A 27,810-nucleotide genomic window follows, 5' to 3' on the forward strand; every position below is an offset into this window, starting at 1 on the left:
ATGCGAAAAGTGGCTCTGAATCTGAAAGTCCCAGTCCCAAATCTTAATCCTGCCACCCTAAGATATTATAAGCAAGCCCCACATTCCTCTTTCCACCTGCAATAGGGAGGTTAGAACAACACTTAATACCCTGTAGGGATCATAAGAGCCACATATGTGAAATATCACTAGTGAACAGAATAATTTAAACAAGGAAACCAACAACAGTATTAAAAGAGAGAAAAGCTGGATTTGAAATGACCCAAGCACAAGATGAGAAGTCTCCCCACTAATTGAGGGAAGGGGGAGGCATGGGGGGGGCTTTTGAAGTCTCCCTGCTGGCGAGGGAATTCCAGAGCAAGGGCGCCTCTGTCTGTCTGGAGTCCCTCACTGCCTCTGAATCCAGTGGGTGGTTTTTTAATGGGGGGAGGAGGGCTGGTGTTTGAAGCTGGGCTTGGCTGTTCGGGGGCGTAGCTCAGCAATGCAGCAGTTGCTCTGCATGCAGAAGGACCCCGGCTGAGTGCTTGGCATGCAGAAGGAGGCCCAGAAGGAGATCCCCCCCTCCCTTAAAAAATGATGGTGGACGAAACTTGCCCAACTCCCCCCTCCCCTCTGGAGTCCCCCTCCCTGCCGCCAGTTGGGGGGCGGGGGCCGCGTCCCCATGGAGCCCCCAGAGCAGGAGGCCAGAGGCAGCGCCGCCCCGTCTCCTTCCCCTCCGGACACAGGGAGGGGCTGCTCTTTAGATGTAGATCTAGGGACGCGCGCGTCTGAAAAGGAGCCGGAAGTGTCGCCGCGAAATGCGCCGGAAGTTTCCAGACAGGAAAAGGAGGGGGGGCGTCGCTGAAGAGCCCCCGTCGCCGCCGCCCTTTCTATTGCAGACAAGGAAAGCGGACTAATCTGGAGCCAGGGAGGCGGAGGACCAAGAGGTAAAGGGGGAGAGAAGGGGGGGAAATAGAGGGGAGGACAAAGAGACCCCCCCCGTAAGGAAAGCGCCCTCCCTGGGGCCCGTCGACAGGGGCCCCGATCCAGGCCCCGACCCAGGTGGGAAGGGGGGACCCAACACCTGCAGGGCTGGCCTTGCAAGATCTCCTGGGCAGCAGCAGCACCGCCAGACTCCCCTTTCTCTTTCCTGGGGGGCCGAGAGATGCTCAGCTGCCCCCCTGCCCCCCCTGGAGGCCTTGGCGGGAAGGGGAATGAGGACCCCAAGCAGGGCTGGGGGTGGGGCTGAGGCCCCCCATTCTCCCGGTTTCCCCCTGGCAGGAATCCCTGGGGTCGTGGGGCGCCTGGCTGGGGAAGAGAGGGAGTCCATGGAAGGGTTAATGGAAGGGGAGGAGCCTCGACAGAGACCCCTCCCCTTCCAGCACCCCTGACCCCCCCTTCTCCCCCCCTTCCCTGATGACACTACCAGGTTATCTTATTCACTAGGACTCATCTCCATACTTTGGATTGTCCTGAATACCACCAATTATAGCCTAGCGCAAACCCAAAAGTCCTGCTAGGATGCATCTTGGCTTCCCTGCTGATGAAACTGAGCGTGTGAGGATTGATTTCCATTTATCTGTTTTAGCCCCCAAGTAGTAGCAGCTGCCAGGACATTGTCCTGTTTGCCTCTGTATAGTGCCATCCTTATTTCAGACATTGTGGTAGATTGCAATCAGGGTGGGTTTGATATAAATCAAATTGATTTCAATCACAATTTACGGGAAATCACTAGTCAGTATGATTCTGTTTAAATCAAAATTTTCTGATTTGGTTACACTGTTAGAAATACATAGACAGATAATTATGAAATCATTCTGAGGTTTAATAAGATGACTGTCTATATTTGGACAACATTTCTGCTGTAATTTATTGGAAGGAGAAAAATAATCATTTCCTTAATTACAATTTGAACAATTTATTTAACTAAAACAATAATATAGCATGTTGGTAAAAATATTTTTTTCATATAAAAAACAACAACCAAGCAGGCTGAGTTTTAGCGCACATGAAACACTCGGAACTTAAGCATTTCACCACCTCCACTACCAGCCACCCCTTTGGACTGGCTTCTGCATTCAGGTGCCTATTCTGTACAGTTAAGTGTTAGTGCGGTTGTTGGAACCCAGTGGGATTGGGAAGAGGTTGCCAGCCCTGAAGAGCCTTCAGCACTTGCCTCAAGTCTGACTTGCACAATTATTACACAAAGACCCCAAGATGTGTGGAGTATTCTGCTCACAAGGTTGCACTTTCATTTTTACTGCTTCACACTTAGCTACTTGTGCAAATCTCTTCCACTGCAAACCATCTGTTCATTGAACCTCTTAGAACTTAGAATTTAAGGGGTTGATTCTGTAGAATCGTAGAGTTGGAATAGACCACAAGGGCCCTTGAGTCCAACCCCCTGCCAAGCAGGAAACACCATCAGAGCACTCCTGACATATGGTTGTCAAGCCTCTGCTTAAAGACCTCCAAAGAAGGAGACTCCACCACACTCCTTGGCAGCAAATTCCACTGTCGAACAGCTCTTACTGTCAGGAAGTTCCTCCTAATGTTTAGGTGGAATCTTCTTTCTTGTAGTTTGGATCCATTGCTCCGTGTCCGCTTCTCTGGAGCAGCAGAAGACAACCTTTCTCCCTTCTCTATATGACATCCTTTTATATATTTGAACATGGCTATCATATCACCCCTTAACCTCCTCTTCTCCAGGCTAAACATGCCCAGCTCCCTTAGCCGTTCCTCATAAGGCATCGTTTCCAGGCCTTTGACCATTTTGGTTGCCCTCCTCTGGACACGTTCCAGTTTGTCAGTGTCCTTCTTGAACTGTGGTGCCCAGAACTGGACACAGTACTCCAGGTGAGGTCTGACCAGAGCAGAATACAGTGGCACTATTACTTCCCTTGATCTAGATGCTATACTCCTATTGATGCAGCCCAGAATTGCATTGGCTTTTTTAGCTGCCGCGTCACACTGTTGGCTCATGTCAAGTTTGTGGTCAACCAAGACTCCTAGATCCTTTTCACATGTACTCCTCTTAAGCCAGGTGTCCCCCATCTTGTATTTGTGCCTCTCATTTTTTTTTGCCCAAGTTCAATACTTTACATTTCTCCCTGTTAAAGTTCATCTTGTTTGTTATGGCCCAGTTCTCTAATCTGTCAAGGTCGTTTTGAAGTGTGATCCTGTCCTCTGGGGTGTTAGCCACCCCTCCCAGCTTGGTGTCATCTGCAAATTTGATCAGGATGCCCTTGAGCCCATCATCCAAGTCGTTGATAAAGATGTTGAATAAGACCGGGCCCAAGACAGAACCCTGTGGCACCCCACTAGTCACTCTTCTCCAGGATGAAGAGGAACCATTGATGAGCACCCTTTGGGTTCGGTCAGTCAGCCAGTTACAAATCCACTGAGTGGTAGCATAGTCAAGACCGCATTTTACCAGCTTCTTTACAAGAATATCATGGGGCACCTTGTTGAATGCCTTGCTGAAATCAAGGTAGGCTACATCCACTGCGTTCCCTTCATCTACCAGGCTTGTAATTCTGTCAAAAAACGAGATCAGGTTAGTCTGACATGACTTATTTTTCAGAAATCCATGCTGACTATTGGTGATCACAGCTTTCCTTTCTAGGTGCTCACAGACTGTTTGCTTAATGATCTGCTCCAGAATCTTCCCTGGTATTGATGTCAGACTGACTGGGCGGTAATTATTTGGGTCCTCTCTTTTCCCCTTTTTGTAAATAGGGACAACATTTGCCCTCCTCCAGTCTGCCGGGACTTCGCCTGTTCTCTAGGAATTCTCAAAGAAGACTGCCAGTGGTTCTGAGATCACATCTGCCAGTTCTTTTAATACTCTTGGATGCAGTTCATCTGGCCCTGGAGACTTGAATACATCTAAACTAGCAAAGTATTCTTGTACTGTATCCTTAGTTATTCTGGGCTGTGTTTCCTCTGCTGAATCATTTGCTCCAAATTCTTCAGGTCGGGCATTGTTTTCTTTATCGGAGAAGACTGAGGCAAAGAAGGCATTGAGGAGTTCAGCCCTTTCTGTGTCCCCTGTTTGCATTTCACCATCTTCTCCTCTGAGTGACCCCACTGTTTCTTGGTTCTTCCTTTTGCTACGGACATACCCATAAAAGCCTTTTTTGTTGCTTTTAACCTCTCTAGCAAGCCTGAGTTCATTCTGTGCTTTAGCTTTCCTGACTTTGTGTCTACACGTGCTGGCTATTTGTTTGAATTCCTCTTTGGTGGTTTCCCCCCTTTTCCATTTTTTGTACACATCCTTTTTTAATCTTAACTCAGTTAAAAGTTCTTTAGATAGCCACCCTGGCTTCTTTAGGCACCTTCCATGTTTCCGTCTCATTGGTATTGCCTGAAGTTGTGCTTTTACTATCTCCCTCTTAACAAACTCCCAGCCATCATGAACTCCCTTTCCTTTTAGTATTACTGTCCATGGGATCTCACCCAGCACTTTCCTAAGTTTTATGAAGTCGGCTTTCTTAAAGTCAAGAAATTGAGTCCTAGTATGCTTGGCTGCTCCATTCCGCTGTATAGTAAAGTTCAGAAGAGCATGATCACTCGCGCCTAATGATCCTTCCACTTCTACCCCACTAACCAGGTCATCAACATTGGTTAGGACCATATCTAAAATGGCTATTCCTCTTGTTGCTTCTCCCACTTTCTGGACAATGAAGTTGTCTGCAAGGCCAGTGAGGAATCTGTTTGACCTTATGCTCTTGGCTGAGTTTGACATCCAACAAATATCCGGGTAATTGAAGTCCCCCATTACTACTATCTCCCTTCCTTTTGCATGCTTTGCCATCTGTTCCAGGAAGGCATCATCTATGTCCTCCGTTTGGCTTGGGGATCTATCGTAAACTCCCACAATGAGGTCACTGTTATTCTTCTCTCCCTTAATTTTGACCCAAATGCTCTCACTTTGGCTTTGAGGTTCTAAATCTTGGATCTCTTCACAGGTATACACATCCCTGACATATAACGCCACTCCTCCCCCTTTCTTGTCTGGTCTGTTTCTCTGAAATAGATTGTATCCCTCCATTATTACATTCCAATCGTGGGACTTATCCCACCAGGTTTCAGTGATGCCTATTATGTCATATTTAGTTTGCTGTACCAAGAGCTCAAGCTCATCTTGTTTATTTCTCATGCTTTGCGCATTAGTGTACAGACATTGAAGTCCATTAATCATTCCCCCATGTCTCTTATTTAAGGATTTTTTCCTCCCACCACTAGGTCTGCGTGCTGTTTGCTCCATTTGGTCTATGACATTTGGATGATCATCTTCATCAATTGATAGACTCCTACCTTCAGGAGCACTGTCTCCCTCCCCCACATTAGTCAATTTAAAGCCCTCCTGATGAGGTTTCTGAGATTTGTGGCAAAAACATTCCTCCCAACTGTTTTGAGGTGCAGCCCATCGCTTGCCAGAAGTCCATCTTCAAGAAACTGCAGTCCGTGATCTAAGAATCCAAACCGTTCCTGTTTACACCATTTGCGAAGCCAGCTGTTCACTTCCACTATTTTTCCCTCTCTCCCTGGGCCACGTCGTTCAACTGGGAGGACAGATGAGATGACAGTTTGTGCATTTAATTGCTTCAATTTCCTGCCCAGAGCCTCGTAGTCTCTTTTGATCTTCTGGAGGCTATTGCTTGCAGTGTCATTGGTTCCCACATGAACGAAGAGGAAGGGGTATTTGTCAGTGGGTTTTATGATTCCTTGCAGTCGTTCAGTTACATCTTGGATCTTAGCCCCGGGGAGACAGCACACTTCCCGAGACATCTTGTCAGGCCCACAGATCACTGCTTCTGTTCCCCTCAGTAGGGAATCCCCTATCATCACTACACGCCTCCTCTTAGGTTTGGTCGGGGTTCTTCCGTGAGCTGTTCGTTCCAAGGTCACCTGCACATTCCCTGAGGACTGACTTTGCTGCTCGTCTTCATATACCTGATCGACTGTAATGAGGGAGAGATCCTCAAATGGAGTCTGTTCTTCGTCTTCCATGCTAGGGGAGAGGACTTCAAAGTGATTGTGTATTTCTAAACAATCAGAGCGAACCCTGGGCCTCCTACTTCTTTGAGTGACGTTTCACCATATATCTTGCACCTGTGTTGGTGAACTAGTCTCCTTCTCAGGGGTGTCCCCTGTCTTCTCCTTGGTGGAGACGGTGTTCTCTGTTGCTTCCAAGAAGAGCTCCAGCTCTCTAATTCTTCGGAGCATAGCTACACGTTCCTCCAGTTGCTGGAGGGCAATCAACATACAATTGCTGCAGGTAAAGCGTCCTGCAACCTTTGGCAAGATGGCAAACATTGCGCAGGAACCGCAGGCGACTGCAGCTGTTCCCTCACCCTCCATCTTGAGAACGTGTCGTTGGGGGTGGCTACAGTGGTCCTCCATCTTAAAAAGCGTGAAGACAGGACAAATAACCCCCCCCCAAAAAAAAACCTAGGTCTCCCCCAACAAACGTTTGAGACTAGCTCCCCTAAATCTAAAAGATGGATCAAACTGTGCGCACCTCTGGGCGCGTGCCGCTGCCCTGCAAGCTCTGATAAGCTCCTACCACACCTAATCACCTGACTCAACAGAAACCCTGCCCCCTCTGACCTTTGCACAGGGAGAGCAGCTAATCAGCCACAAAGTAACACACACAAAAGAAAACCCTTTTGCTCCTCCTTCGGCTGCTGCCCTGCAAGCTGTGTATATAAATTTGCAAAGGAACAATGGGATTAAGGTTTCCCCTCAACTCTGTATGTTTATTTTATAACATTTTTCCTGTGAAGAAAAGGCATGTTATCTCTGCAGACACAAATTCACACTTTTGAGAATGGCAAAAACAAGCATCTGTGACAATATCTTCTCATTAGAAAAACTTCCCCAAATAATCTTACAGAATTCCCCCACCTCCCGCAGAAGCCGCGCACCCTTTGAAGAGCACACCGCTCTTGGGGGCTTTTCCCTGAGGAGGGAGAAGGGACTGACTGGCTGCGTCAGTCCCTTCTCCCACCTCGTAAAAAAGCTCGCAGGAGCCGCACGCTCCTTAAAGGGTGCGCAGCTCCTGTGGGCTTTTGCGGGAGGTGGGGAATACTCCCAGAGCTTGTCGGGGCTGGCGGGGGAAGCCCGGGATGAAGGCTCGCTGCTGCCCTGCGGAGGCTTCGCAGGCTACCCCAGAAACCAGAACAGCTAGCGAGAGCACTGCGCAGCGCTCCCTTTAGCTATTTTAGCTTCTACCTTGGTGGTGCAAAGCCTCCGCAGGGCACCGGGGAGCTCTGCTCAGCGCTCCCTTTAAATAATATTTTGTTCTTGAATTCCCCCTAGGTGCCCCTTATGATCAGGTGTGCCTTATGGAGCGAAAAATACGGTAGGTAGGAGAAAATAACAGAGGCCAACCAGAGTATATGGAGAAGCAAAGCGGCTAGTAAGCCTGATCTTTATTGCAACAGTGTCCCCCCCTCACCACAAGAGGTAGTCTACAGCAGAAAACCTGTCCTCAAGGATACCTGTTAATGGTCACTAACTGCATTACCTGGGCAGCCTGGCCATTCTTTTGTGATGGTAAATACTTTAGTTCCTGAATCCAGGTCACAGGCTCACCCTGTTCATCCCTCCTTAACACAGCATTCGTAAACACAAAGACAATGGGAAGGCTTCCATTTGCCTCCCTTGCTGCAGAGGAATATTTGAGGACATTTCTGAGCACAATTCAAAGTGTTGGTGCTGACCTTTTAATCCCTAAACGGCCTCAGTCCTGTATACCTGAAGGAGCGTCTCCACCTCCATCGTTCAACTTGGACACTGAACTCCAGCGCCGAGGGCCTTCTGGCGGTTCCCTCATTGCGAGAAGTGAGGTTACAGGGAACCAGACAGAGGGCCTTCTGGGTAGTGGCGCTTGCCCTATGGAATGCCCTCCCATCAGATGTCAAGGAAATAAGCAGCTATCTTATTTAAGAAAGTCGGCTTTCTTAAAGTCAAGAAATTGAGTCCTAGTATGCTTGGCTGCTCCTTTCCGCTGTATAGTAAACTTCAGAAGAGCATGATCACTCGCGCCTAATGATCCTTCCACTTCTACCCCACTAACCAGGTCATCAACATTGGTTAGGACCAGATCTAAAATGGCTGTTGCTCTTGTACATACGCTTCAGGTTACAGACTCCGCTCACCCAGGATGAGAACAGAAATTGTGGTCCAGCGGCACGGCAGCAGCAGGAGGCCCCATTATGTTAAGAGCACTTTCTTAACCACCGGAACGAATTGAGTACTTAACCCGAGGTACCACTGTACTGCAGTTTCAGTTATTGTTATTTATTTATTTACTCTATTACTTGGTTCTCTTGCCCAGGGCAGCCCAAAGTGACTTACAACCTGTTGTTGTTGTTGTTGTTATGTTCCACGGTGACACTCCAAGGCCTTCTTTGTCGTGTTTCCTGTATTTTGGGGGGCAGAGAGAAGGCTGTTCTCGGGGCCTGCTCCCCCACGAGGGAAACTGAGGCAGCCCCCTCAGGCAGGAGATGCAGGGAGGGGCAAGGAGGGGAGGGCGCTGAGTCCCATTTGGCCAGCCCTGAATAAACCCTCTATCCTCTCGTCCAGTGGAAGGTGCTGTCCCATTGCCAGTGTCCCAGACACAATGCAGCAGCCTTGGGAAGTCAATGGTGCAGGATGATTTGGGAATGTGTGCAGTTGGTGGGACTGCATCAGGAAGATGTTGGAGATCACGGAGGAAACGAAATACAGATATTCAGCGTTTTCAGGGGAGGGGGAAGAAGGGGAAAGTGTGTCTCCCCTGATAAGACTCCCATCCTCCCTGACCATGGGCCATCCTTGCTTGGGCAGGTGGTACTTTGAGTCCAACCACATCTGGAGGGCCAGAGGTGCCTCAACTCAGCATAGACGGTTCCTCTAGGGCTCAGTGTTACTTGAGAGTTGGTGGAACAGGATCTTAAGGGTTCTTGAGACATTTCCGAGGGATTGTGATTGGTATCCAGACCCTAACAGTATAAAGCCAAGGTGTCCCCACTGAGCAGTTTTATCAACCCTGCTGGCCGCTGGGGAAGACCTTCAGAAGGAAATGGTTTGCCCCCAAAGTTGCTTCCTTCCTTTCTCCGCTGCTGCTGCCCACACTAAAGGAATGTCTGGATGAAATCCCAGGGATGTCTGGCTCCTATGTCCAGTTGATATTCTAGAAAAAAGTGTGGCTAAGATTCTGAGTCACAATCATGGCTGAGAAATACAGCCAGGGAATATGAAACTGATTTGAAGATTGATTTCTTCTTTACACATTGTTGTTGTTATTATTATTATTTTACATTCAGGTGGACACACCACTGGTTTCATCATCTTTCTATTCTTTCCCACAATCAGTGTTATTCACCTTTAATACTCATCTTTTTCAGTGTCACACATATTTTTATCTTGTGATCTTCATATGAAGAGAGGTATAACAATTTAATAAATAAATCCCAGTTGGAGCAGAGCTACAATATCCAGAAGCCCTTGGCCACCCAGGGCAAAGGAGGAAGAACAGTGAGAGAGGCCTGGACAGGGAATCTCCGCTAAGAAAAGCCAGTGTCAGGAGGCAGGTGCGAGACCTGGCCGCATATAATTATTTTATATACATATACATACATATATATATATATATATATATATATATATATATAAAATAATATTTATTACTTTTCCAACAATTTAAACACTACAAAAACAATACAATACAAAAACACTACATAACATTGACACATTAAACTAGCAAAACAAAACAAAAACAATCAAATAAATCAAACAATTTCATTATCCCATCTTTCATTCACTTATTTCCATGACCTCCTCACACCTCCCTTTTTGTATTCCACTTCTGTTAATTGTTTCAGCAATTCCTTTCCATCTTCCTCTGTTTTCTATCCTATAATTATCTTAACACATTCTAACCTTATTTTTTCCTTTAATATTTTATTAATCTATTTATACTTAATTCCTTATAACATTTCTACTAAAGCCATATAACTTCATTCCAACATTTTTCTAACATTCATTAATTTTACAGTATTTCTGTAAATAGTCTTTAAACTTTTTCCAATCTTCTTCCACCGACTCTTCTCCCTGGTCTCGGATTCTGCCAGTCATTTCCGCCAGTTCCATATAGTCCATCAACTTCATCTGCCATTCTTCCCGGGTGGGTAAATCTTGTGTCTTCCAATATTTCGTGATAAGTATTCTTGCTGCTGTTGTTGCATACATAAAAAATGTTCTGTCCTTCTTTGGCACCAATTAGCCGACCATGCCCAGGAGAAAGGCCTCTGGTTTCTTCAGGAAGGTATATTTGAATACCTTTTTCATTTCATTATAAATTATCTCCCAGAATGTCTTAATCCTTGGGTATGTCCACCAAAGGTGAAAGAATGTACCTTCAGTCTCATTACATTTCCAACATTTATTGTTGGGCAAATGATAAATTTTTGCAAGCTTGAGTGGTGTCATGTACCACCTATAAATCATTTTCATTAAATTTTCTCTTAGGGCATTACATGCCGTGAATTTCATACCTGTGGTCCATAACTGTTCCCAGTCAGCCATCATTATGTTATGTCCAACATCTTGTGCCCATTTAATCATAGCTGATTTCACCGTTTCATCCTGAGTGTTCCATTTCAACAGCAAGTTATACATTCTTGACAACTTCTTAATTTTTGGATCTAATAATTCTGTTTCCAATTTTGATTTTTCCACCTGGAAACCAACTTTTTTGTCCAAATTGTATGCCTCCATTATTTGATAATAATGGAGCCAATCTCGCACTTTATTTTTCAATTTTTCAAAGCTCTGCAATTTTATTCTGTCTCCATCTTGTTCCAGAATTTCCCAATATTTCGGCCATTTGGCCTCCATATTGAGTTTTTGCTGTGCCTTCGCTTCCATTGGTGACAACCATCTTGGGGTTTTCTTTTCTAGCAAATCTTTTTATCTTGTCCAAACATTAAACAATGCTTTTCTAACAATACGATTTTTAAACGCTTTATGTACTTTTACCTTATCGTACCACAAATATGCATGCCAACCAAATGCATTATTGAAACCTTCTAGATCCAACACGTCAGTGTTTTCAAGAAGCAGCCATTCTCTCAGCCAGCAAAAAGCAGCTGATTCATAATAAAGTTTAAGGTCTGGCAGGGCAAATCCACCTCTTTCTTTAGCATCAGTTAATATCTTAAATTTTATTTGAGACTTCTTGCCCTGCCAAACAAATCTGGAAATATCTTCTGCCACTTCTTGAAACAGTCCATCTTATCCAAAATTTGTAATGTTTGAAACAAAAACAACATCCTTGGCAGCACATTCATTTTTATCACAGCAATTCGGCCTGACAATGATAACTTCAAATTTGTCCATATTTCTAAATCCTTTTTCACTTCAATCCAACATTTTTCATAATTATCCTTAAATAAATTCACATTTTTGGCAGTCATGTTAACCCCTAAATATTTCACTTTCTTAACCAGTGTTAGTCCTGTCTCCTCCTGAAACTTCTCTCTCTCATTCACAGTTAAGTTTTTCTCTAAAACCTTGGTTTTCGTCTTATTCAGCTTAAAACCTGCTACCTGTCCAAATTCTTGAATCAGTTCCAATACCCTTTTAGTACTAGATTCTGGCTCCTGTAAGGTCAATACTAAATCAATACTAAATCATCAGCAAATGCTTTCAGTTTGTACTGTTTAGCTCCCACTTGTATACCTTTAACCTCTTGGTCCTTTCTTATCATGTTTAACAAAACCTCAAGGACCGATATAAAGAGCAATGGAGAAATTGGGGAGCCTTGCCGTGTCCCTTTCTCAAGGGAGGCGGGTGCGAGACCTGGTGGCATATAATTATTATAAATCATAATTTGGGTGGGTGTCTCAATCTGGCCTTCCCAGCAGTCAGGCTCCAGCTGCTTTCCTTCTGCATCTCCAGCTCTCTCCATTCAAGAATGCAAGGCTGAGAGATGGAGGTCCAACCCCAAGAACATTCTCCAACTGAGCGCTCCTTCAACCGACCACAAGCACAAAGCCTTGTCACTAGACTTATAAATGGGTCTCCCAAAATGGTCACTATGCACCTCCTGAGGCCAAAGGGAATGTGCAGGTGATGAATAAAGATCTAGAGGTCAAAGGGGACAAAATGTGGCCCAAGGGGGGGAGGATTATAGTGCAGCGGATGAAGAACTTCATGATGAATTTAGGATCCTGATTAATATTGGCCAGGTTCATGGAACATAGAGCAGCTCCCTTTCCTATGAGAAACCACTTTTTATAAAACGTAAACCCCACAGTTCAACCGTATTCTAAGATACTGCTGCTTCATTAATGCTTAATTAAGGGTTAGGAAAGGCTGATGATGCATTACCATTATTTAACATGATTTCATCTGTCTTTCCTAAACATTTGGAACATATGGAGGACAGGAAAGAATGTACGAGACGTCAAAATAAGAGCAGGTGATGTGTGTAATATTCCTTTGTTCTCTTCCTAGGTTTCCTTTCCCCCCCGCTCCTCCCTGTTGAAAGAAGACAATGGAGAAGGCAGTCAAAATTCTGGAGGGCCATGTCCAATGGGAATAACAAAGAAACCATATAAATTCATGGAATGTGAAAAGAGAGAGGAGAAACAATTTGAAAGTATGGAGTGTGGGAAGAGCTTCACTGACAGTGGAACACTTGGAAAACATCAACGGACTCACACAGGAGAGAAACCATTTAAATGCATGGAGTGTGGAAAAAGCTTTGGTTGGAGTTCAAACCTTCGTATACATAAACACACTCACACGGGGGAGAAACCATATAAATGTAAGGATTGTGGAAAGAGCTTCAGTCAGATTGGACACCTTAGAAACCATCAACGAACCCACACAGGGGAAAAACCATATAAATGTATGGAGTGTGGAAAGAGCTTCACCGATAGTGGAACATTTAGAAAACATCAACGGACTCACACAGGAGAGAAACCATTTAAATGCATGGAATGTGTAAAGAGCTTCAGTCAGAGTAGAAACCTTAGAATCCATCAACGGATTCACACAGGGGAGAAACCATTTAAATGTTTGGAGTGTGGAAAGAGTTTCAGTACAAATAGAGGACTGAATATTCATCATAAAACTCACACTGGGGAAAAACCATTTGAATGTATGCTGTGTGATAAGAGCTTCACTGAGAGTAGAACACTTAGAATCCATCATCGAACTCACACAGGGGAAAAACCATATAAATGTATGGATTGTGGAAAGAGATTCAGTCACAGTGAAACACTGAGAAAACATCAATGGACTCACACAGGGGAAAAACCATTTGAATGTATGGATTGTGGAAAGAGCTTCACTTACAGTGAAACACTGAGAAAACATCAGTGGACTCACGCAGGGGAGAAACCATTTAAATGCATGGAATGTGGAAAGAGCTTTATTGATGGTACAGCACTTAGTATCCATCATCAAACTCACACAGGGGAGAAACCATTTGAATGTATGGAGTGTGGAAAGAGATTCACTTGTAATGGAACACTTAGAATCCATCAACGGACTCACACAGGGGAGAAACCATTTGAATGTATGGAGTGTGGAAAGAGCTTCACTTCTAATGGAGCAGTAAGAAGACACCAATGGACTCACTCAGGGGAAAAACCATTAAAATGCATGGAATGTGGAAAGAGTTTTATTGAGAGGAGAGACCTGAGAACCCATTATCAAACTCACACTGGGGAGAAACCATTTAAATGCACCGAGTGCGGAAAGAGCTTCAATCGCAGTGGAACACTTACAAAACATAAATGGACTCACACAGGGGAGAAGCCATTTAAATGTAAGGAGTGTGGAAAGGGCTTCACCAATGTTGGAAATGTTAGAAGACATCAACGGACTCACACAGGGGAGAAACCATTTAAATGCATGGAATGTGGAAAGAGCTTTATTGATGGTACAGCACTTAGTATCCATCATCAAACTCACACAGGGGAGAAACCATTTAAATGTAAGGAGTGTGGAAAGGGCTTCACCAATGTTGGAAATGTTAGAAGACATCAACGGACTCACACGGGAGAAACCATTTAAATGTATGGAGAGTTGAAAGAGTTTCTTTCAGAGTGGAACCCTAATTTCACACACAGGAAACTTAGACGACATCAACAGACTATTTGTTTGTCGGGGACAAGCAAATAATTGTATGGAGTGTGGAAAGAGCTTCAATAGAAGTGGAAACCTTAGCAAACATCAGCGAACTCAAAAAGGGAAAACCACTTACGTATATGGAGCGTACATAGAGCTTCAGTCCTGATGTTCTTAGAAACCATCAATGGACTCGCAAGGAGGAAAAGCTTTAAGAGTTGAAACCCTACAATCCACAAACAGAAAAATCTAAAATGGTTTGAATGGAAGGAGTGTGGTGCTGGGATGGATGCTGGGATGTTTTTGCCTCTACGCATGGGTCTGGGAATGTTCTGATCAGTTCACATTGAGTTCAGTACCCTGACCTGTTCTTAACGCATTGTTGACCACATCTACGGAACGCGATTGTTATGTTCTTTCATGTCATGCAAAATCAATCGTTGCTGTTGTTGTTTAGTCGTTTAGTCGTGTCCGACTCTTCGTGACCCCATGGACCAGAGCACGCCAGGCACCTCTGTCCTCCACTACCTCCCGCAGTTTGGTCAAACTCATGCTGGTAACCTCGAAAACACTATCCAACCATCTCGTCCTCTGTCGCCCCCTTCTCCTTGTGCCCTCCATCTTTCCCAACATCAGGGTCTTTTCCAGGGAGTCTTCTCTTCTCATGAGGTGGCCAAAGTACTGGAGCCTCAGCTTCACGATCTGTCCTTCCAGTGAGCACTCAGGGCTGATTTCCTTAAGAATGGATGCGTTTGATCTTCTTGCAGTCCATGGGACTCTCAAGAGTCTCCTCCAGCACCATAATTCAAAAGAATCAATTCTTCGGCGATCAGCCTTCTTTATGGTCCAGCTCTCACTTCCATCCATCACTACTGGGAAAACCATGGCTTTAACTATACGGACCTTTGTTGGCAAGGTGACGTCTCTACTTCTCAAGATGCTGTCTAGGCCTGTCCTTGCTTTTCTCCCAAGAAGCAGGCGTCTTTTAATTTCGTGGCTGCTGTCACCATCTGCAGTGATCATGGAGCCCAAGAAAGTAAAATCTCTCACTGCCTCCATTTCTTCCCCTTCTATTTGCCAGGAGGTGATGGGCCCAGTGGCCATGATCTTCGTTTTTTTGATGTTGAGCTTCAGACCATATTTTGCACTCTCCTCTTTCACCCTCATTAAAAGGTTCTTTAATTCCTCCTCACTTTCTGCCATCAAGGTTGTGTCATCTGCATATCTGAGGTTGTTGATATTTCTTCCGGCAATCTTAATTCCAGCTTGGGATTCATCCAGCCCAGCCTTTCGCATAATGTATTCTGCATATAAATTAAATAAGCAGGGAGACAAAATACAGCCTTGTTGTACTCCTTTCCCAATTTTGAACCAATCAGTTGTTCCATATCCAGTTCTAACTGTAGCTTCTTGTCCCACATAGAGATTTCTCAGGAGACAGATGAGGTGATCAGGCACTCCCATTTCTTTAAGAACTTGCCATAGTTTGCTGTGGTCAACACAGTCAAAGGCTTTTGCATAGTCAATGAAGCAGAAGTAGATGTATTTCTGGAACTCTCTAGCTTTCTCCATAATCCAGCGCAAATCAATCATTAGTAATAGTTTAAGTCTTGATACTCAATCACTAGTTAATAGTTTAATAAGGAGGTTTCACGCCTGTCCAATTCTGTGTTCCCTTTCCCACCCTTTAATCTATTGATGATTAATACCTATATTCAACCCTTGCATTGTATTCATGTTAACCAATCAGCAACAAGCACATATGTAATGCTGTAATATTCAATAAAAGGGACTCTCCGAGACTTGCTCGAGAGATGCCTCCCGTATGACACCTTGCCATTCGTCTCTCGCTTATTTCAACCCAACAGTGTGGGAAGTGTTTCAATTGCTTTATATATAGATAATTTTATTAAGACAGTGGTACCTCGGGTTACATATGCTTCAGGTTACAGACTCTGCTAACCCAGAAATAGTGCTTCAGGTTAAGAACTTTGCTTCAGGATGAGAACAGAAACCGTGCTCCAGCGGCGGAGCAGCAGCAGGAGGCCCCATTAGCTAAAGTGGTGCTTCAGGTTAAGAACGGACCTCCGGAACGAATTAAGTACTTAACCTGAGGCACCAATGTATATAATTTTATTTACAAATTGCGTTCAAAAATGGAAGCATTTACCTCTGGGTTCTTGGCGTTTGAAAGCCCCAAACGTTCAACTTCCGAAGCGTTTTACAATCGAGATTCCACTGAGAATCCAGCAATAGTGTGTTGTCCAACGATACCCATTCTTTTAACCAACACAAAGAGGCTGCCTCGTAGTAGAAAATCTAGCAGTGCGAAGCCACCTCTATTTTTAGTATCTATCAAAATTTTATACTTTATTCTTGGTGTTTTCCCCCTGCCAGAGTAATCATGAAATATCTCTTTGCCATTCGTTAAAGAAGCTTGCATTATTTATTATTGGTATCAGTTAGAATAAAAACAGTATCTTAGGTAAAACATTTCTCTTTATGGTTGAAATCCTTCGTAAAAGTGATAGTTTCATCCTCCCCTATATTTCCAAATGTTTTTAACATTTTTGGATACTCTAACGTAATTGGAATATGTTGTAATTCAGTGTTTTTCAAATAAACCCTTATTTAGTCTCCATCTATACAATGAACTCTTTTCACCCCTCATTATCATCCATTTTGAGTTTTGATCTGATATACCGTATTTTTCTCTCTATAACACGCAGATTTTTTCTCCTAAAAGGGAAGGGGAAATGTCTGTGCGTGTTATTGAGCGAATGTGTGGTCCCTGGAGCCGACTAGGGTAAGCACAGCAACAAAAATCAGTCAAAAATCAAATCGCGTGTCGGAGAAGGGAAACCTGAAAAGAGGAAGTTGCTGCTTTCCAGCATTCTGCCTCAGGGTCTTACTGCCCACCCGCTTGTGTTTCGTTGCTGTGTTTGCTCAAACGGAACAAAGAGCAGGCAAATCCCCTCCCCTCCAGGCAAGCAGAGGGGAAAGCAGAGCGTCCTTCCTTCTAATTCCTCTCCCTGCTCCTCGCAGGCAGCCAGAAAACATGCAGGTGGGAGAGAGGGCTGGCTTGGGTGGGGTGGGGTGGGGGGACTTTTGCCTTTCTTTCTTTCTTTCCTCCCTCCCATTAAATCTCTCTCCTGCATTCTTATGCTCCTTGTCCCTTCTGTGTTTTTCCTTCCCTCCCCACTTAAAATGCAGTTACAAAGCATGGATCCTCAGGATCTCTGCATTGGGTCACCCCAAATTCACCATCAGATCACATAGCATGTCCATGGCTACAGCCTGCCCCCCAAAAATCACGCACCCACTGTTGCTTGGGGCTGCAATGGTGCAAAAATGTGGTTACAAAGCATGGATCCACATGGATCCTCAGGATCTTTGCATTGGGTCACCCCAAATTCACCATCAGATCACATAGCATGTCCATGGCTATAGCCTGCCCCCCAAAAATCACGCACCCACTGTTGCTTGGGGCTGCAATGGTGCAAAAACGTGGTTACAAAGCCTGAATCCACAGGGATTCTCAGGATCTCTGCATTGGGTCACCCCAAATTCACCATCAGATCACATGTATGTGGCCACAGCATGAAGCACAAAAATGATACATCCACTGTTTCATTCAGAATTCCCCCCCCCCCCTTGTTTTCCTCCTCTAAAAACGATGTGCGTGTTATGGTCAGGTGCGTGGAGATACTTGGCTGGATCTCTACAGTCTTTAATCCTGTAGGCAGTTCCTTCAATATCCAGATCATGTTTCTTCTTCCCGCAGAATCCTTTGAATCAGAAGAACATGTTTACTCTTGTTCTAATGGGGGTCTGAATCTCCAAGCATCTGGGTTGGCAAACTAAGGCCCGTGGGCCGGATCAGGCCCAATTGCCTTCTAGATCCGGCCTGCGGACGGTCCGGGAATCGCCGCGTGGATTGCCAGCACACACGTTCTTTCCCTCTCCCTCACCCGGCGGCGCTTTTCTCCTCAGGGACGAGCAATCTTGTCCCACACTGGGCGCCATCAACGGGGGGAGTCGGCTCACCCGCCTGCCTGCCTCAGAAGGGTGGCGCTGGGAAGGGGGGGATGTGACTGCCGGCTGCTGCTGCGTTTTCCTCTTGCTCCTCCTCCCTCTCCCTCAGTCCGCCCTCCCTTTTCTGTGCCCCTTCTCCGTGCCGCTTCCTCACGCGCTTTCTTCGTCACCCCCTCCCTCCTTCATTCCTCCCATGGCGTTCAGGCGGTTTGTTGCAGTGGCTGCAGCTGCCGCTTGCGGGTTGGGAAGCAGCAGCAGTTGGTGGGTAAAAGCTCCAGCAACGCCCCGGTCCCCTGCCTCTGTCCTTGGCTCCCCCGGGGCTGCTGCTTCTGTCTTCACCAGCCAACGCAGCCTCATGCCCTGCCCTGGCACCTGGCTGGAGAAGCCCAACTGGGGCTATTGGGACGACAACTGGGACAGGTAAAGCCAAACATCTTCAGGCCTCTTTGTGGAAGAAATCTCATGCAAAAAGTGGCTCTGAATCTGAAAGTCCCAGTCCCAAATCTTAATCCTGCCACCCTAAGATATTATGGGCAAGCCCCACATTCCTCTTTCCACCAGCAATAGGGAGGTTAGAACAACACTTAATACCCGGCAGGGATCATAAGAGCCAGAATTGCTTTGCATTCACCAACGCTATGTGAAATATCACTAGTGAACAGAATAATTTAAACAAGGAAACCAACAACAGTATTAAAAGAGAGAAAAGCTGGATTTGAAATGACCCAACCACAAGATGAGAAGTCTCCCCACTAATTGAGGGAAGGGGGAGGCATGGGGGGGGGCTTTTGAAGTCTCCCTGCTGGCGAGGGAATTCCAGAGCAAGGGCGCCTCTGTCTGTCTGGAGTCCCTCACTGCCTCTGAATCCAGTGGGTGGTTTTTTAATGGGGGGAGGAGGGCTGGTGTTTGAAGCTGGGCTTGGCTGTTCGGGGGCGTAGCTCAGCAATGCAGCAGTTGCTCTGCATGCAGAAGGACCCCGGTTGAGTGCTTGGCATGCAGAAGGAGGCCCAGAAGGAGATCCCCCCCTCCCTTAAAAAATGATGGTGGACGAAACTTGCCCAACTCCCCCCTCCCCTCTGGAGTCCCCCTCCCTGCCGCCAGTTGGGGGGCGGGGGCCGCGTCCCCATGGAGCCCCCAGAGCAGGAGGCCAGAGGCAGCGCCGCCCCGTCTCCTTCCCCTCCGGACACAGGGAGGGGCTGCTCTTTAGATGTAGATCTAGGGACGCGCGCGTCTGAAAAGGAGCCGGAAGTGTCGCCGCGAAATGCGCCGGAAGTTTCCTGACAGGGAAAGGAGGGGGGCGTCGCTGAAGAGCCCCCGTCGCCGCCGCCCTTTCTATTGCAGACAAGGAAAGCGGACTAATCCGGAGCCAGGGAGGCGGAGGACCAAGAGGTAAAGGGGGAGAGAGGGGGGGAAATAGAGGGGGGGATAAGAGGGGAGGACAAAGAGACCCCCCCAAGGAAAGCGCCCTCCCTGGGGCCCGTCGACAGGGGCCCCGATCCAGGCCCCGACCCAGGTGGGAAGGGGGGACCCAACACCTGCAGGGCTGGCCTTGCAAGATCTCCTGGGCAGCAGCAGCACCGCCAGACTCCCCTTTCTCTTTCCTGGGGGGCCGAGAGATGCTCAGCTGCCCTGCCCCCCCGGGACGCCTTGGCGGGAAGGGGAATGAGGACCCCAAGCAGGGCTGGGGGTGGGGCTGAGGCCCCCCATTCTCCCGGCTTCCCCCTGGCAGGAATCCCTGGGGTCCTGGGGCGCCTGGCTGGGGAAACGGAGAGAGGGAGTCCAGGGAAGGGTTAAAGGAAGGGGAGGAGCCTCGACAGAGACCCCTCCCCTTCCATCACCACTTATTCCCCAGTCTCCCTGCTGGCAGTCCCAGACCATCATTGCCATACAGGATTGTCCTGAATACCACCATTTGCTAGCCAAGCCCAAACCCAAAAGTCCCGCTGAGATGTTGATTGATAATATTGTCATTTATCCGTTTTAGACCCCTAAATAGTAGCAATTGCAAGGACATTGTGCTGCTCTCCTCTGTACAGTTCCACCCCTATTTCAGACCTTGTGGCTGATTTAAATGTTTAGCTGCTGATAACATGGCAACGTTTAGCAGGTGATATTGTGAAGTTTAGCTGGTGATAAACCACAATTGATATTGTGAGTTTTGGTATTGATAACATTACGATCTTTATCTGCTAATAGCCCTGCAATATTTAGCAGGTGATATTGTGAGGTTTAGCTGCTACTAACATTGCAGCGTTTAGCTGGTAAGTTATCGCAATGTTGAAAAGCAGGTGTTGCCTAGCCCTTGCACACATTGTGATTCGTAATATATTGCCAGCTCAGTATTAGGAAACAGTTATCACGATGTAAACTTCAAGCCAGTCTTGGGCAATATACCAATATATCGCACAGCTCTAATAATGACCTATATTTCTGACCCAGTGTATCATTGCTGATTTTACCAGTTTGTCCCCAGGAATCCCTGGGGTCGTGGGGTGCCTGGCTGGGTCCCTTTTGGCTGGGGAAACGGAGAGAGGGAGTCCATGGAAGGGTTAAAGGAAGGGGGAGGAGCCTCGACAGAGACCCCTCCCCTTCCAGCACCCCTGCCCCCCCCCCGTCGCCCAGCCTCCCTGCTGAGGGTGTTGGCTGTCCCAGATCATCTGTATTCACTAGGACTCATCTCCATACTTTGGATTGTCCTGAATACCACCAATTATAGCCAAGCCCAAACCCAAAAGTCCTGCTAGGATGCATCTTGGCTTGCCTGCTGATGAAACTGAGCGTGTGAGGATTGATAATATTGTCATTTAGCCGTTTTAGCACCCAAGTAGTAGCAGCTGCCAGGACATTGTCCTGTTCGCCTCTGTATAGTTCCAGCCTTATTTCAGACATTGTGGTAGATTGCAATCAGGGTGGATTAGATATAAATCAAATTGATTTCAATCACAATTTACGGTAAATCACTAGTCAGTATGATTCTGTTTAAATCAAAAATTTCTGATTTGGTTACACTATTAGAAATACATAGACAGATAATTATGTAATCATTCTGAGGTTTAATAAGTTAACTGTCTATATTTGGACAACAGTTCTGCTGTAATTTATTGGAAGGAGATCCTTAGTAACAACTTAAACAATTTATTTAACTAAAACAATAATATAGCATGTTGGTAAAAAAAAATTTAAATAAAAAACAACAACCAATCAGCCTACAGATAGGTAGCCGTGTTGGTCTGCCATAGGCAAAACAAAAATTTTTTTTCCTTCCAGTAGCACCTTAAAGACCAACTAAGTTAGTTCTTGGTATGAGCTTTCGTGTGCATGCACACTTCTTCAACTTAGTTGGTCTTTAAGGTGCTACTGGAAGGAAAAAAAATTTTTGTTTAACCAATCAACCTGAGTTTTAGCGCACATGAAAAACTCAGAACTTAAGCATTTCACCACCTCCACTACCAGCCCCCCCTTTGGACTGGCTTCTGCATCCAGGTGCCTATTCTGTACAGTTAAGTGTTAGTGCGGTTGTTGGAACCCAGTGGGATTGGGAAGAGGTTGCCAGCCCTGAAGAGCCTTCAGCACTTGCCTCAAGTCTGAGTTGCACAATTATTACACAAAGACCCCAAGATGTGTGGAGTATTCTGCTCACAAGGTTGCACTTTCGTTTTTACTGCTTCACACTTAGCTACTTGTGCAGATCTCTTCCACTGCAAACCATCTGTTCATTGAACCTCTTGGAACTTAGAATTTAAGGGGTTGATTCTGTATATATAAATCTGCAAAGGAACAATGGGATTAAGGTTTTCTGTCAACTCTGTATGTTTATTTTATAACATTTTTCCTGTGAAGAAAAGGCATGTTATCTCTGCAGACACAAATTCACACTTTTGAGAATGGCAAAAACAAGCATCTGTGACAATATCTTCTCATTAGAAAAACTTCCCCAAATAATCTTACAGAATTCCCCCACCTCCCGCAGAAGCCCGCCGCTCTTGGGGGCTTTTCCCTGAGGAGGGAGAAGGGACTGACTGGCTGCGTCAGTCCCTTCTCCCAGCTCGTAAAAAAGCTCGCAGGAGCTGCATGCTCCTTAAAGGGTGCACAGCTCCTGTGGGCTTTTGCGGGAGGTGGGGAATACTCCCAGAGCTTGTCGGGGCTGGCGGGGGAAGCCCGGGATGAAGGCTCGCTGCTGCCCTGCGGAGGCTTCGCAGGCTACCCCAGAAGCCAGAACAGCTAGAGAGAGCACTGCGCAGCGCTCCCTCTAGCTGTTTTAGCTTCTGCCTTAGTGGTGCAAAGCCTCCGCAGGGCACCAGGGAGCTCTGCTCAGCGCTCCCTTTAAATAATATTTTTTTTCTTGAATTCCCCCTCTAGAAACTAGGTGCGCCTTATGATCAGGTGCGCCTTATGGAGCAAAAAATACGGTAGGTAGGAGAAAATAACAGAGGCCAACCAGTGTATATGGAGAAGCAAAGCGGCTAGTAAGCCTGATCTTTATTGCAACAGTGTCCCCCCCTCACCACAACCAGGAGGGAGGTGTGCAAGGCCTTATATAGTCTTTTGAAATTGCCCACCCAACACCCCCCCCCCAAATATCATACAGAAGGAGACTGTCTACAGCAGGAATAGATCACAGGAGGCGGACTACAGCAGAAAACCTGTCCCCAAGGATACCTGTTAATGGTCACTAACTGCATTACCTGGGCAGCCTGGCCATTCTTTTGTGATGGTAAATACCATATTTTTTGCTCTATAGGACGCACCGGACAATAGGACGCACCTTGTTTTAGAGGGGGGAAAACAAGAAAAAAAATTCTCCCCCTCTCTGCCCAGCGCCCCTTCAGTGAAGCAGCAGGAGGCGCTGCGCAGAGAGGGGGAGAATTTTCCCACTCTTGTTTTCCCCCTCTAAAACAAGGTGCCGTTTAAGGTGCGTTCAGTCGCCTTCAGGCGGCTACCTTGGAAGCCTGGAGAGCGAGAGGGGTCGGTGCCCACCGACCCCTCTCGCTCTCCAGGCTTCAGGTTCCTTTCGACCTGCTCTATGGGGGTGGCGGGGGGAAGCCCACCACCAGCCCCAAAGAGCAGGTCGGGGAGCAGGGAAAGGCGCGCAGCGGAGAGGCTCCTGCCATAGTCGCGTGTCACCTCTCCAGCTGGGAGAGGGTTGCGGGGGGTTGCTTTAGCCGCGCGCGCGCTCTCCCGGCTGGAGAGGTGGTGCGCGGCTAAAGAGGCTCCTGCCATAGCCGCCGCCACCTCTCCAGCCAGTAGAGGGTCACGGGGTGCTGCTTTAGCCGTGCACGTGCTCTCCCGGTTGGAGAGGTGGTGCGCGGCTAAAGAGGCTCCTGCCGTAGTCGCGCCTCACCTCTCCAGCCGGGAGAGGGTCACGGGGCTATGGCTTCTTCGCTCCATAGGACGCACACACATTTCCCCTTCATTTTTGAAGGCGAAAAACTGCACCCTATAGAGCGAAAAATACGGTACTTTAGTTCCTGAATCCAGGTCACAGGCTCACCCTGTTCATCCCTCCTTAAGGCAGTATTTGTAAGCACAAAGACAATGGGAAGGCTTCCATTTGCCTCCTTTACTGCAGAGGAATATTTGAGTACGTTTCCAAGCACAATTCAAAGTGTTGGTGCTGACCTTTCAAGCCCTAAATGGCCTCAGTCCTGTATACCTGAAGGTTACAGGGAACCAGACAGAGGGCCTTCTGGGTAGTGGCGCTTGCCCTGTGGAATGCCCTCCCATCAGATGTCAAGGAATTAAGCAGCTATCCCATTTTTAAAAGACATCTGAAGGCAGCCCTGTTTAGGGAAGTTGTTAATATTTAATGCTGTATTGTCAACTAGCAATTGTTAATAAAACGACTGAACTTATTTGAAAATCACGTGTAATCCTGATTACTAAGTGGAATAACTTACCTTTGGTATTTTTAAATCTTAACTAAATGACGTAAAAAAGTGTTGGAACACTTTTACATTTCACATAATTTTTAAGTTGGTCGTGCTAAAAACACACCTACTCTCTTCAAACGCCAAGGGCTAACTGGCGGCCAGCGCAGTCGCAACTGTTCTACTCACACATGTATAGACACATTTTGGTGATGTCGCAACACGAATACCATTTCTCGATATTGAAATATTGTTGGTGTGTCAATGTGCCCCGCCTCCCCCATTCAGCGATTTCAGGGGAGGGGGAAGAAGGGGAAAGTGTGTCCCCCCAGATAAGACTCCCATACTCCCTGGCCATGGGCCATCCTTGCTTGGGCAGGTGGTACTTTGAGTCCAACCACATCTGGAGGGCCAGAGATGCCTCAACTCAGCATAGAAGGTTCCTCTAGGGCTCAGTGTTACTTGGGAGTTGGTGGAACAGGATCTTAAGGGTTCTTGACAAATTTCCTAGGGATTATGATTGGTATCCAGACCCTAACATGCTAAAGCCAAGGTGTCCACACTGAGCAGCTTATTAACCCTGCTGGCCGCTGGGGAAGACCTTTTGAAGGAAATCGTTTCCCCCAAAGTTAATTCCTTCCTCCGCTGCTGCTGCTGCTGCTGTTGCTGCCCACACTAAAGGAATGTCTGGATGAAATCCCAGGGATGTCTGGCTCCTATTACAAAGAGATCCAGTTGATATTCTAGAATAAATTGTGGCTAAGATTTTGAGTCACAATCATGACTGAGAAATACAGCCAGGGAATATGAAACTGATTTGAAGATTGGTTTCTTCTTTACACATTATTATTATTATTATTATTATTATTATTATTATTATTATTATATTACATTCAGATGGACACACCACTGTTTTCATCATCTTTCTATTCTTTCCCACACTCAGTGTTAGTCACCTTTAATATTCACCTTTTTCAGTGTAACACATATTTTTATCTTGTGATCTTCAAATGAAGAGAGGTATAACAATTTAATAAATAATTCCCAGTTGGAGCAGAGCTAGAATATCCAGAAGCCCTTGGCCACCCACGACAAAGGAGGAAGAACAGTGAGAGAGGCCTGGACAGGGAATCTCCGCTAAGATAAGCCAGTGTCAGGAGGCAGGTGCGAGACCTGGTGGCATATAATTATTATAAATCATAATGGGGGTGGGTGTCTCAATCTGGCCTTCCCAGCAGTCAGGCTCCAGCTGCTTTCCTTCTGCATCTCCAGCTCTCTCCATTCAAGAATGCAAGGCTGAGAGATGGAGGTCCCACCCCAAGAACATTCTCCAACTGAGCACTCCTTCAACCGACCACAAGCACCAAGCCTTGTCACTAGACTTATATATGGGTCTCCTAAAATGGTCAGTATGGACCTCCTGAGGCCAAAGGGACTGTGCAGGTGATTAATAAAGATCTAGAGGTCGAAGGGGACAAAATGTGGCCCAAGGGGGGGAGGATTATAGTGCAGAGGATGAAGAACTTAATGATGAACTTAGGACCCTGATGAATAGTGGCCAGGTTCATGGAACATAGAGCAGCTCCCCTTTCTGTTAGAAACCACTTTTTATAAAACGTAAACCCCACATTTCAACCGTATTCTAAGATAATGCTGATTCATTAACAATAATTAAGGGTTATAAAAGGCTGGTGATGCATGACCATTATTTTACATTATTTGCTTTTCCTAAAAATTCGGAACATATGGAACCAGGAGAGATTGTACATGACGTTAAAATAAGAGCAGGTGCTAATTGATGTGTGTAATATTCCTTTGTTCTCTTCCTAGAAAACAAATAGGATTTTCTCCCTACCCCTCCCCATCGAAAGAAGACAATGGAGAAGGCAATCAGAATTCTGGTGGGCCATGTCCAATGGGAATAACGAAGAAACCATTTAAATACATGGAGTGTGAAAACAGAGAACATAAACAATTTGAAAGTATGGAGTGTGGAAAGAGCTTCACTGACAGTGGAAACCTTAGAAAACACCAACGGAGTCACACAGGGGAGAAACCATTTAATTGCATGGAGTGTGGAAAGAGCTTCACTGAGAGTGGAACACTTAGAATTCATCAACGGACTCACACAGGAGAGAAACCATTTAAATGTATGGAGTGTGGAAAGAGCTTCAGTCAGAGTGGACACCTTAGAATTCATCAACGGACTCACACAGGGGAGAAACCATTTAAATGTATGGAGTGTGGAAAGAGCTTCAGTCAGAGTGGAGACCTTAGAATACATCAACGGAGTCACACGGGGGAGAAACCATTTAAATGCATGGAGTGTGGAAAGAGCTTCACTACTAGCGGAAGCCTTAGAATTCATCAACGGAGTCACACAGGAGAGAAACCATTTAAATGCATGGAGTGTGGAAAGAGCTTCACTGAGAGTGGATGCCTGAATGCACATCATCAAACACACACAGGGGAGAAACCATTTCACTGCATGGAATGTGGAAAGAGCTTCACTGAGAGTGGAAAACTTAGAATTCATCAACGGAGGCACACAGGAGAGAAACCATTTAAATGTATGGAGTGTGGAAAGAGCTTCAGTCAGAGTGGATGCCTGAATGCACATCATCAAACTCACACTGGGGAGAAATCATTTAAATGCATGGAATGTGGAAAGAGCTTCACTACTAGCGGAAACCTTAGAATTCATCAACGGAGTCACACAGGAGAGAAACCATTTCAATGCATGGAGTGTGGAAAGCGCTACAGTCGGAGGGGATGCCTGAATGCACATCATCAAACTCACACTGGGGAGAAATCATTTAAATGCATGGAATGTGGAAAGAGCTTCACTACTAGCGGAAGCCTTAGAATTCATCAACGGAGTCACACTGGGGAGAAACCATTTAAATGCATGGAGTGTGGAAAGAGCTTCAGTCAGAGTGGAAACCTTAGAATGCATCAACGGACTCACACAGGGGAGAAACCATTTAAATGCATGGAGTGTGGAAAGAGCTTCAGTCAGAGTGGAAAATTTAGAATTCATCAACGGAGGCACACAGGAGAGAAACCATTTAAATGCATGGAGTGTGGAAAGAGCTTCACTGAGAGTGGATGCCTGAATGCACATCATCAAACACACACCAGGGAGAAACCATTTCAATGCATGGAATGTGGAAAGAGTTTCACTGAGAGTGGAAAACTTAGAATTCATCAACGGAGGCACACAGGAGAGAACTCCATTGCATGGAGTGTGGAAGGAGCTTCAGTCAGAGTGGACCCCTTAGAAGACACCAACAAACTCACTCGGGGAGAAGCAAATAAATGTATGGAGTGTGGAAAGAGCTTCAATAGAAGTGGAAACCTTAGCAAACACCAGCAAACTCAAAAAGGGAAAACCACTTACTTATATGGAGTGTAGAAAGCGCTTCAGTCCTGATGTTCTTACAAAACATCAATGGACTCACAAGGAGGAGAAGCTTTAAGAGTTGAAACCCAACAATCTACCAACAAACTGGAAAAGCAGAAATGATTTGAATGGAAGGAGTGTGCAGGAAGTGCTTCTATTACTTTATATGTAAATAATTTTACATGCACAGACCATCGGCTGTGGGGAGGCCTGCAGGGCCTGCTCCCTTCCAAGGCCTTTTCCAACTGGCCCAGTGGGCGTGGCCCATGCCCTCTCTCCCAGCTATACTCCTGCTGCGGTGAGGCCTCGGACCATCGGCTGTGGGGAGGACTGCAGGGACTGCTCCCTTCCAGGGCCTAGAATCATAGAATCATAGAATCATAGAGTTGGAAGAGACCACAAGGGCCATCGAGT

At 46.2% G+C, this 27,810-nt stretch overlaps 2 protein-coding genes across 7 annotated transcripts; both read left to right on the forward strand.

Annotated features, from left to right (window-relative positions):
• Positions 1 to 593: 593 nt before the first annotated feature.
• Positions 594 to 27,711, forward strand: LOC128409543 (oocyte zinc finger protein XlCOF6-like). Of its 6 annotated transcripts, XM_053380106.1 has the most exons (3): positions 19,216 to 19,515; positions 25,824 to 26,990; positions 27,322 to 27,711. In XM_053380106.1, the coding sequence occupies exons 1-3, from the start codon at positions 19,388 to 19,390 to the stop codon at positions 27,470 to 27,472; spliced, it is 1,446 nt and encodes a 481-aa protein (XP_053236081.1). In that variant the 5' UTR covers positions 19,216 to 19,387; the 3' UTR covers positions 27,473 to 27,711. The 6 variants fall into 6 exon arrangements, with proteins under 6 accessions (XP_053236079.1, XP_053236077.1, XP_053236080.1 ...); XM_053380104.1 differs by lacking the exon at positions 19,216 to 19,515 and adding an exon at positions 594 to 905 and having other exon boundaries at positions 25,824 to 27,711; XM_053380102.1 differs by lacking the exon at positions 19,216 to 19,515 and adding an exon at positions 4,605 to 4,720 and having other exon boundaries at positions 25,824 to 27,711.
• Positions 12,469 to 14,527, forward strand: LOC128409550 (oocyte zinc finger protein XlCOF6-like). The gene has a single exon (XM_053380130.1). It carries the CDS (start codon positions 12,547 to 12,549, stop codon positions 14,035 to 14,037), a length of 1,491 nt encoding a protein of 496 aa, XP_053236105.1. The 5' UTR covers positions 12,469 to 12,546; the 3' UTR covers positions 14,038 to 14,527.
• Positions 27,712 to 27,810: the final 99 nt, after the last annotated feature.

Source organism: Podarcis raffonei, chromosome 2 (assembly GCF_027172205.1).
Source record: "Podarcis raffonei isolate rPodRaf1 chromosome 2, rPodRaf1.pri, whole genome shotgun sequence".
Taxonomy (NCBI): Eukaryota; Metazoa; Chordata; class Lepidosauria; order Squamata; family Lacertidae; genus Podarcis; species Podarcis raffonei.

Bases quoted from the DNA above. Each gene is read 5' to 3' on its own strand.
- LOC128409550 (XM_053380130.1), top strand. From the start codon at position 12,547: ATGGGAATAACAAAGAAACCATATAAATTCATGGAATGTGAAAAGAGA.
- LOC128409543 (XM_053380101.1), top strand. From the start codon at position 19,388: ATGCGCCGGAAGTTTCCTGACAGGGAAAGGAGGGGGGCGTCGCTGAAG. The intron at 19,516-25,823 runs GTAAAGGGGGAG...TTCTCTTCCTAG, and splicing joins GGGAGGCGGAGGACCAAGAG to AAAACAAATAGGATTTTCTC.